We start from the raw sequence: 11,912 nt of genomic DNA on the forward strand, positions 1-11,912 counted from the left end.
GACACTATGCATACCCGTTTTTGGATCTAATATTGTATACCGTATCTTTATGAATTCAACTAAAGCAATTAACTGATCTAGATTGCATTTGCATCTAAATTAAAAGGGTTAATATTATATACACTACTGTTATGTATATTTTTCATTTTTGGTATAAATAGGAATTGATAAGAAGTAAAATAAGATAAAAAAAAAGGAAGATACACAATTATTGGTGTACTAAAAGTTGTACAAATATAATTTCTCCGTTCCACAACTATTACATTTTCTTTTAGTTGTGACAAAATTAAGAAATCAGCAGGACTTTATTTTAGTTTCATTGAATAAAAAATGCTGTTCGGAAAAAAAAGAGGGGGGGGGGGGGGGGGGGAGGGCATGTTGCATGTTGCATGTTCCATGTCACAAAATTTTTCTCTAGCGTTATTCACATGCATTTCATAGCATCAATGCTCTTCATGGAATGTGGAAAACGGATTCAACAACTGATTCCACATTGCTTAGCGTCTGGTCCTTTTGTTTTCAACACAAAAGGGTCAATCCTTACCCAAACCAAGGAGAAGATAGAAGCCAAAAGCACCGACCATATGACTATAAGCGTTGGTGTTCGGTTCTGCCTACCCATGAGGCCTTTAAGGAATGGGTACAAATGAACAATAACCCACAAAGAGAAGAAGAGCTTCCCAAGAAGTGCTCCCCAAGAATGTCCACCACTGTTTATGGCATCTGTGAAACCAGCTACAATGCCAATGAGGTTGATTATTATGATTGTAGTTGGAGGTATAAGGAGAGCAGTCCATTTGATGGTGTACAGCTGGTGGAACTGCCCTTCGTCTGGCGCCTTCGATACGGTGATGAAGTTGATATTGCTTCTTACCAGGGGCAGGGCTTTCATGAGGCTGTGTACAACTGCGAACATGTGTGCAGACACACTTCCGATGACCCAGAATTGCTGATTCCTCCACCATTCCTCAAGGCTAACACCACTCCATCTCAATTCGAGGATGGCCGATGCAAAGATTGTGATGAATAGACTAATAAAGACTAGACTTGCGAATGTCCCTACCTGGAATGATATAACAGGAATTTTGTAAGCTGATAAAAGGCTTCCAAAACTACACAACAAGAAAGAATCTTATGGAACTTAATTCTACAGATTCGAGCAATACTTCATTCATTCATTTTGCTAGAGTCATATCTAACATTAAATATATCATGCACATATTCTAAGTAAGAAACTAGCAAGGCAGATCATTCATTAAAGAAATAAGTTTAATTTTACTCGAATCAATTATATGTCACAACATTTGAGTTTAACTAGTGTACTCATAGTTCGTTATATGCAGTGGCGGAGCTTAGTTCAGACAAGGGGTGGCCACGGCCCCCCCAAACTTTTATTAAAAAAATTAGTAATACTTTTTCAAAAAATAAAAAATAGTTTAATTGGCTCAAATATTTTATTATGACTTAAAATACCAAAGTTCAATCTTCATCTTTTGTTTTTATTGTACAATAGTTTTTAGTTTTAAACATTCAAAACATATCGAATTTAGACTGAATTGAGTGTATTCACATTTCGCAACTCTCTATTCAATAAGCAACACTCCATCTACCTTTGAGTTCAAATATAAACAATTAGATATTTTTTATTTATGTAATTTAATATTATTTTATATTTTACTGTTTATTTAATTTAATTTTTTTATATGATAAAAAATATTAGAATATTCAATAAGTATTGATATTATTATATTTGTATAAATTGATAAAAAAATTCAATAAATATTATAAATTTTAATATTTGTCCTTCTAATTTTTTTTTTACATATTTTACCGGATATATATTCAAATTTTTATATAAAATAATCATAAAAAATCAAAGAGTTGATGATGCATTTTTCAAGAGGAAGGCTAATATTTAAGAAGGAAAACATATAACTTTTACAATATCAACATCTGTAGATAGTTACCCAAATCAGAAAGATGAAGTTAGACGAGTTTATCTTAAATGGGTCCATATAAAAAATATTTTGACAGTTATCTTCTATCTGTCCCCCCCAAATTTCGTTTCAAGCTCCGCCACTGGTTATATGAAATGAGCAAATGAATGACATTATAAAAATGAAATTGGTTAGCTACTGTATGACAAGAATCAATAAAAAGAAAATTTATTACCGAAGGTGTGATGAATTTATCAGTGAGCAAGCAGATAGCAGGAATGAGACAATATATCAAAAGAGGTATGGAGCTGAAGGGGTAGACAGTGCTGTTAATATAGGCAACCCTTTGAAGCGTCTTCAGTTTTCCTTCGTTGAAGCCGTACCACAGCGGGCAATAGCGGCTGAAGAGGATCTCAAGTGATCCCACCGCCCATCTAAGCACCTGGTTAAGTCTATCTGTAAGGTTGATAGGAGCTGTCCCCCTGAATGCAGCTCTCTTCGGCATGCAATATACCGATTCCCAGCCTCGACTATGCAACTTGAAACTCGTAAGAGTATCTGCAGCTATAGATCCATAGCTCATGCCAACCTGTTTGATCAAGAATATTTCAGTTATTAATCTTCAATAACCACTATTTTAGTCCGAAAAGTATTACAAAATGATGGAGAGTCACGTTCGTGTGAAGTTAGTAAAATTGAATATTGTAGGATAAAATCCACCATTTTTCTTTTTAACGCTTAAATGTTCAGGGCTAATTAAGAGAATTCCATAATACCTCATATCCCCACAGAGTTCTGTCTTCATATTTGCAGCTCATGACATGAATGGCTTCTTTGAGCAGGGCCGCCTGACCGGAAGAAGCATCGACGCCACCTTCTTCTGTTGATGAAGAATTAGCAAAATGTGATTTTTGAAATCTGTTCTCAAAATTCATCTCTGATTTCAGTAGCTGCTTGTCTTCTTCTATTATTCCTGCATCTTCCTCTTCATTTTCATCCTGTTTTGAGTGCACTTGAACAATTCGCGGCGGTTTTGACACCTTTGGTGGTTCCAAACCATATATAGCTTTCCTGCTGAAGATGCATCCTGAACCAACATAAGCAGGTCCTTGAATTCCATCTAGGCACCTTAGGTTAATCTATGCAGGAAAAAAGAGCCGTGGCATATGAAATTGTATCTAATCAATAAAGGAAAAAGAATGAACAAACAAAATTGAGAAAATTTGATGTTAAAATTGTTGTACTTACATCAAACAAAACAGTGTTCTTGTTGGCATAACGATCGTTCCTGTCAAGGCTGTCAAATCTTAAAGGAAACTGAACAAAGCCAATGCCATTCCCAAGTTGGATGTCCATAAAGAAACACATGGCCTCACGCACGACTTTGCTGTTATTAACATAATGATTGCAATCCAAGTTCAGCACGAAGGGAGCATTGCTTAGCACTGCTGATACTCGAAGCTAGAAAGAAATAAGGAACTGTTAGGCTTCTTTCAACGGAATGCTAAAGTATAATCTGAAAGGGAGGTTTATAGTTTATACCAAGGCATTTATGGCACCAGCTTTGTTGTGGTGTTGGAATGCCGGCCTTTTCTCACGAGATATGTATACAAGACAGGGAAGTTGGTCGGGGTGGTGGCCTCCGCCTCGAGCAATAAGGACTTGTATCATACTTGGATGATCGTTGGTGTTGTTTCCCGGCCACGGTGTCTCATCTTTCATTGTCCACCCTTCTGCTGGAACTCTCATGGACTTGGCCACAAGTGCATTAATCCTCACCTTAAATTCTTCATATTCTCTCTGTCAAATTAGTTCCATGTATGAAGTGGGTATTAGAATTTTCAACCATGCTAAGTGTAGGTCAAAAATCAGCTACCAAATCAGTTACTAATGTAAAATACATGCTGAAATATAAAATATATAAAAAAAAGAGTAAAACACATATATTTATATACAAATATATGATGTCTAATTTTTACTGTGCACATAGTATTTTTATAGAAACAATATATCTTAAATGTGCTCCACTTTGTCACATTTAAGAAATTAGTTTGAGTGGTATTATTGAAAAAGAATATTATTGCTCACTAACCTTCATAGTACGACGTTCTTTTACATATGTTGTCTGAAGCTTATCCTTTATGTAATCTATCTTCTCAGAGAAGTACTTCTCTGGTGATCGAGGTTCAGCAGAGTATTTTCTGCAGAACGGTACCCATTTTCTTGCGAATTCAGCAGTTTCTTGAAGAGCCTCAAAGGTGAGCATGGAAGCTCCATCATCAGAAACGTAACATGAGATTTTGTCAGCTGGGTAATCTAGCGCCAAGATTGAAAGAACAGTATTGGCTGTAACTAGAGGAGGTTCCTTCGTTGGATCCACTGTAGTGACAAATATATCTATTGGAGAAAGCATATTCGGCTTGTCCTCCGGTTCAAATCTGCATTACAAGATCTATACATTTAGCTCTTCAATTTATATATAAGATTTATAGAACCAACCTTTATACTAATTCCTCTCACCACAGCACAGGTTATTTTGTAATATTGGTTCCTTGGTGTAAACTTACTAAAAAGGTTACTCATGACATAGTGTTGATTCATCTTAGTTTTAGGATGTTTAGCTAGTTATCTTATTTTTGTTATTTATTTGGTAATTCGTAAGTAAATGATATATAATCTCTCGAACTTATGTTTGTCAAGACCTTGCTTATTTTTTTTTTTTTTTTTTGGTGACAAGACCTTGCTTATTTGAATTTAAAAAAAAATAAAAAGATTAAAAGGAGCAAAAAAAAGAAAAATGAATATGAAAACCAGATACATTTAGACATCATCTGGCGGAGCAAGCTCAGGATATATACCTGATTGAGAGACGATCAATATACGTCTGGCGATCAATGGGAAACCATTTAGGAAGTTGGTCAACCAGCCATGACAATGCTAGCCAAATTTCACACACCACAGATGTGAACCAGAGTCCAATTGCTTCAGGTACTGGGTGGAAGATTCTGTATTGAAAGAATAGCAAGAGAATCACGAGCCTCGCTGCAACCATCATCCTGTAAGGGCTGAGTCTTCCGGATGGTATCGCCACCTTCCTTGAGAGTGGCTGTCTACTTTCATCTTTACTGGAACAATGATATCATATGACAGCAGCAAGAGCATCAAATTAGTATAGAACAGTGTTCCTGAGATGTCAAAATAGCATTGCAAATTTGCTAAATTAGGGAAAGGGGAATGCTTTCTTGATGCATACATAGCCTTTTCGGGATCAACTGTAGCCTCAGTTTCAGGCCATAGATTTCCTTGGTTTAACTTCCAGTCATCTGCTCTCTCTTTGTCAGCAAATTTTTCATAGCCTACATCACGAAGACGTTCAAAATTTTCGGATTTAGACTGTAAAATAGCATCATTTCTCTCTTTAAAATAGCCAATGATGTTGTTTAACATTTATGTTTCAGGATTTTAGCTCACCCGGCTCGTGGTATGTAGATACAGGCAGCTCCCCTTTCACCTGCTCGTTTTCATTAGAAAAAAAAAAAAGGGTAAGCCGCTATAGTAAGGAATACTCGTTCAAAATAAAAGTAAAATCTGGAAAACAAAAGTCTTAAATCTACAAAAAATAAATGCCAGAGAGAAATATTATCTTGAGTTCTTAGCTTGCATGAACATAGTTCCACCACCTTTGTTAAGATATTCTCAGTTACTTCCATTCACCACGTTTGTTATATATTAAGATACACTAAAAAAACTGTTTTATATTTCCATTTAATTATCAGTAGGAACTGACCTTGGCCAAGGATGCTGATTTAGCATTCTCATTATCATATCCGCTACTCTTCTTCCTTTGCCGCAACTCTTCCTTTTCTTCCAACATTATGAATTCATGTTCTATATCATCCACATCGTCTTCGTCTTCGTCTCTCTCTACTCTTGGGCTTCCTGCACTTCAAGTAAATAACATTTAAACTGCGTTTGTTTATAAAGACAGGACACTGAAACAAGAACATAGAAACACAGAATTGTGTTTGGTAGAGGAAACATTAACAGAGACAATATATCTAAAGACATTGAATTAGTACAGGAAAAACTCGAGAACACTAACAAGAGACACAACTTTTTTTTTTCATTTTTTCATTCATTATTCTTATTAATTTTTTATTATTATATTTTTTATCTCAAATTTTTCAAATGAAAAAAAATGAAAATAAATTGAATTTTCATAATTTATTCTAGTTTATCACTAAACAAAATACAAAAACACAAAATTTTGTATTTCTGTTATTTAATGTCTTGTCCTATTTCATTCTTAGTATTTTGTTCTGTCTAAACAAACACGGTCTTAAAGGACAAAACATATATAACAAGTTATAAAGAAAGACCGAGTGCCACTATTTCTGTCGAACTAAGTCCTTTGTGAAAAACATGGCATGCTTTCATTTCGTGATGAATTAAAAGGCAAAAATAATATAAAAAAAAACCAATACTTTTTTTAAAAAAATATTAACAAAAAATAGTCCGAACTTATTTTATTTAACTTTTATTAATTATCAATATTAAATAAAATAAGTTCTTACTGCTTTTTTTATCTTTTTATTTAATTATTCAATATTAATCAATTTTTCTTTGTTTCATTAAAAGCGTCGGGCTCTTAATATTATAAAAATCCAATTTAGTTGCTTTCTTTTCAAAAAATCTAATATTAAAAATATTAAGTTGACCAATACTTTTTTTGTCAACATGTAACTAACTCAAGGAAAGACTTCAACATATAATGATTCATGTACTACATAAGCTTTGTCATATATACACGAAAACCTACCGGATGACTACCTTACTAACCCAAAAAAATTGGCCTTTGTATGGATACAGCTAGGGAACGATGCAGGCATGCAGCTATGACTTGGATACAATTTTTATTCAAATTAACTCAAAATTACAATCTAGGTTAAAGTTTTTATTCTTTTACTCTTTATTCCAAAACAAATTAAATATTTAGTTTAGGATGTCAAATTCACTTTATATATATATATATATCCGAAATTTTTTGTTCTTTTAAAATTTGTGTACTTTATTATGATGTAATCTGAATCATATGCTGATATGCACATATAGGATTCTCTTTATAACTTGTATAGATCTACTCAGATTTTTTTCATATTTACTCTACAAATACTATAAATAAAGAAATTAATATAATTTTAAGATATATTATCTACCCTTAATTTTTAGGTGATTTTTTACATACTCAATTAATTTGAGAATATTACATACCTTTTTTTATATATTCTAATTAATTGGTGATATGTGTATTCATTAATTTCAATCAGTAAATGAATTTTTTATTCTTAAAAATAAAAATTAATGAATTTAATATATGTATAAAATATTTTATATATACATATATTAATAGTTAATATACTGTACATACATTTAAGTCTAGTTAAATCAAACCACCATATGTGCTAAATCTTAAATAAATTATTTTAAAGAGAAAAAAAATTAGAATTGAGCCGTTGTATATGCTGCTGGAGAAAGAGGGAAGAACATAGAATCCTAATCTTTTTTATCTAATTTTGTCTTCTCTGTTTTTTATATTCACAGAAAAAATTCGTTTTCGTCTTCTTCCCTCTCCTTCACTTTCAGGATATACCTCTTTTTCCTCCTTCTAATATTCAAAAGTCGTCGATCTTGTTGCTATAACCTAGAACAATCCATTTTTCGTTTTACTGTTCTTCAATTTAAAGTTGTCAATTTTGTTGTTGGAACCCATAACAATTGATCATTCTTTTTATTGTTTTCTCTTTTTTTTTAATAAAAACATAGAAGACGAAAACGAATTTTCTTTTAATATAAAAGAGAAAAAAATACAACGGTCAATTTTTTTAAATAATTTATTTAAGATTTACTACGTATGGTGGTTTGATTTAACCAGACTTAAATGTATATACAGTGTGTTAAGATATATATATATATATGTATTAAATTTATTAATTTTTATTTTTAAAAATTAAAAATTCATTTGTTGATTGAAATTAACGAATACACATGTCACTAATTAATTAGAACATGTAAGAAGGATATGTAATACCCTTAAATTAATTGAGTATCAAAGAAATCACCTCATTTTTATATTTCTTAGACCGTTACTAATTTAAATGTCGAAAGTTTTTGCAAGTATACCTTGCCTCTTGAAGATACTACTCTAGAGCAAAGAAATTCACCACAATCTCGTACTTCGATCCCATAAAATATATTATATTATTATGAGAATTAATTCTAATTTCAGCTCCAAATCACAACAAGATGTATTATAAGTTTTTACGCAACATAGACGAAAACTAATAGAATATTAATATCTTGTGGATGTTTTGACCAACTCTTGGCAAAAAACTATTTGTCTTTCAAATTCTCTTAAAAACTCTCTGGATATTCTTAGAATTTTATAAAATACTTTTAAAAATGAAATATATATATATAAAAAAAACCTAATCCAAATACATGCAGAAAATAGGAGAAAGAAAACAAACTTTTGGAGTAGGTAGTTGCCTTTTTGTATTGTTTCCGTTCCAAATTACCTTTGATACGCTTGTATCTTGTATGGCACTGGGGGCAAACTTGAGTCCCTTCCCTTCTTTCGTACTCGTAACAAGGCCTACACACGGGAAACCCACATTCCTCGCAAGCTACAAACAAGTCTCCGCCCACAGTTAGTCCCACTAAGTCACCGCATATTTCACATAGTTGGCCATCTAAGTTCTTCACAGGCCTTGGCTGCACCAGATTATTATTGTTATTATGTTTGTTAATCACATTAAGAAAACAAAAATGTTACGTAAATATAAAATATATTGTATAATTTAACTCATTTTTAATTTATATTTTGTATTTAAATAATGTGTATTCTGTACTAGTAATTAAGTTTAGTGACTTATTTAAATGTAGACTTAACATGGTTCTAAGAAAATCTCGGTATATATAGTATGACACAAAAGTATTTTCCTATATCAACTATTTCATATTGCTTTATCAAAGATTTAAACTATTAAGATGAAAATATGAATGGTATTATATTTAATAAAATGCTCACGATCTTATTTAATTTAGCTATGTTTACCTCGTTGTGTCCTTGAATGACCACAAGATCATTGTTGTCATGGGTCGCAGCAAAAAGCCCGGTACTAGCTTCCATGGGGAGTGGAGGAATGGAAGCAGTGCAAGTATGGGTGAGTGAAGTTAGAGATTACATATATATAACTCTTCCAATTAAGTTCTAATCATTTAAGGTAAAGCGAAAAAAGTGCATGTTTTTAATGTCCACGTAAGGTTACTGTTATTAGTTGTGGGGTTCCTATTGACTTGAAGCCTTGAAGTTACACTGCAACTACATTTATATCCAATCAAAGCAAGTGAGCTGACACGGTGCGCAGTAATATGTGGTAAGAGAATGAGTACAAATTAGTATTCTATTTTGTCAAATATATGAAATGTGAGATAGGCTTTTTTAATTACACTATTTTACACATAATATGGTTTAATACAGCGTTTGGTACATTTTTAATTATTTTTGTTCTTGTGAATTTGTTTGTTTGTATGCTCTACCTTTTTTTTAATTGATTTCTATCAAACATTTTGTATATATTGGTGTAAATTTGTTCTTTATTATTTGTATTAAGATTTAGCCGTACATAAATTATCTTCTTATTGGTAATTCCATGAAATGATCCTATTCACAATTTATCTTGTTTCAATAATGTGTGAAGAATTAGAAATAATCAAAACACACAAATTAGTTGATACGATGTCACACAAAATATTGAAAAGATTTCGCTAGGGAGAAAATGGACTATTTGTACAATAGAACATCCCCATCTATCTAGAATAACCATCCGAATACTAGGGATAATAAACATCTTCCCAAAAGCGCTTTAACCAATGATCGAACTCTTAACCTTTTAAATCTAGCGCTTTAATACCATGTCATGATACCACTCATCCCAAAAGTTTCAGCTGATGGGAAAAAGTAACACTAATGATTATATCTCTAATACTCCATAAACCTCCATTATACACATTGTACAAGTATTCCATTGGCTCCTCATACTTTTCCTGTTGAAAAATATTAAGAGGTTAATATTTTTATTAGTATTAGTTAATATTTTATTTTTATATTATTAAAATTTAAAAATTTAAAATTTAGTTTTTAATATTTAAAGTTGATCAAATATAAAAAAAAAGTAATAAATTTCATTGGTCATGCAACATTTTTAAAAAATATATATGCCTGACTTGCATTTATCATTATGAAAAATAGCTTAACTTGTGTATCATATCGGTGCAAGAATCATCTCAGCCTATTTCATAATGTTTATACAACAACTATTGAAACTAGACGTTCTTCCTTCCAAAAGTAAGGATCAATGATGCTACTTGGTATGAAGCTCATCAATCTTTTTCAAGATACAGCCTTAAAAAGATGCTCTGTTTGATAGTTTATCACTTATGTAAATGATGTATATGTTGTTCTAACACAACCACGCAAAAAAAAAAAAAAAATGACTATTGGAATTTGAAAGTAAGAAAGGTTAGTATGTAGCTGCCATGTTTCTTCTAGAAGATATAGGCTTCCACTTATATAATATTCAATTAACATCATACTTAGGGTAAGTTCAGCCATTTTTTTATTTGAGTTTGACATGATATTGTGGTAGATTCTTCTTGAAGATATGCAGTTCTATATTCCATGTCATACTACGGAAGGAAAGTAAGATCATAGTATAAAACTATATATTATATTTCCTCGCCATTTTCTTACTCTTTTTTCTATAATGCGTATGTATATGGTTGGGTTGAATTCTAAAAGGAAGGCTTAATTATGTTACGCACTCTTTTATTCTCATCATGTAGCATTGCTCTTTTAATATTTTTGACACAAAATAATTTAATTATAAAATTAAAAATAATATAAAGATTCAATTAAAAAATATAAAAATTATTTAAAATTTTAATAAAATAATAAGATCAGAATCATTAGAATAATTAAACCTAAAAAAAAATAACAGGTATAATAGACGAAGACTCTACCAGCATTGTTATATTAATATTTGGATAATGAACCATTTAAGTTTATGTTTTAGACATTTTTTTAATTAAAAAACTAGCATCTAAATTTTATTATTAGAAATTCGACTTTAAATGAAGCCTTACATATGGTATATATCTTTTAACGCGAATGTTTTTATAAAAAATTCTCAATTAATATATCATAAATATTAAGTAATTATTAATATTTTTCTTTTGTATTACTTGTCTTATATTTGAGTCAATTCTCTAGGTTTTTTTTTTTCCTTCTAAAAGTATTGTTATACTTTTATTGTATTTTGAATTTTTTATTATAAAAGTAAACTTAGTTCGATTATATTATGTTTGATGTTTGATTATAATTACAAATAAAGTTTGATAACATTACTTGTGGTCTGTGGAGGTTTCTTTCAACGGAAAGCTAAAATACAATCCGAAAGGGAGGTTTATAGTTTATACCAAGGCATTTATGGCACCAGCTTTGCTGTGGTGTTGGAATGCCGGCCTTTTCTCACGAGATATGTATACAAGACAGGTAGGTTGGTCGGGGTGGTGGCCTCCGCCTCGAGCAATAAGGACTTGTATGATCGTTGGTGTGTTGTTTCCCGGCCACGGTGTTTCATCTTTCATTGTCCACCCTTCTGCTGGAATTCTCATGGACTTGGCGACAAGTGCATTAATCCTCACCTTGAATTCTTCATATTCTCTCTGACAAAGTAGTTCCACGTATGAAGCGGGTATTAGAATTTTCAACCATGTTAAATGTAGGTAAAAATTCAATTACCAAACTAGTTACTAACGTAAAATATATATTAAAATATAAAATATATAACAAAAATAAATTAAACAATACATATATTTATATATAAATATGTGATTATGATAGCTGATTTTTGT

General features: G+C 31.4%; 1 protein-coding gene across 1 annotated transcript; it reads right to left on the bottom strand.

The window, feature by feature from the left end:
• Positions 1 to 211: 211 nt before the first annotated feature.
• LOC130967557 (cellulose synthase A catalytic subunit 7 [UDP-forming]-like) lies at positions 212 to 9,192 on the bottom strand. The gene is made up of 12 exons (XM_057892467.1): positions 9,052 to 9,192; positions 8,513 to 8,708; positions 5,725 to 5,876; positions 5,409 to 5,448; positions 5,191 to 5,293; positions 4,796 to 5,062; positions 4,030 to 4,375; positions 3,480 to 3,737; positions 3,186 to 3,398; positions 2,714 to 3,076; positions 2,173 to 2,526; positions 212 to 1,063 (listed from the first exon to the last, which is right to left on the bottom strand). The coding sequence occupies exons 1-12, from the start codon at positions 9,124 to 9,126 to the stop codon at positions 476 to 478; spliced, it is 2,955 nt and encodes a 984-aa protein (XP_057748450.1). The 5' UTR covers positions 9,127 to 9,192; the 3' UTR covers positions 212 to 475.
• Positions 9,193 to 11,912: the final 2,720 nt, after the last annotated feature.

This window comes from Arachis stenosperma, chromosome 3, assembly GCF_014773155.1.
Source record: "Arachis stenosperma cultivar V10309 chromosome 3, arast.V10309.gnm1.PFL2, whole genome shotgun sequence".
NCBI lineage: Eukaryota > Viridiplantae > Streptophyta > Magnoliopsida > Fabales > Fabaceae > Arachis > Arachis stenosperma.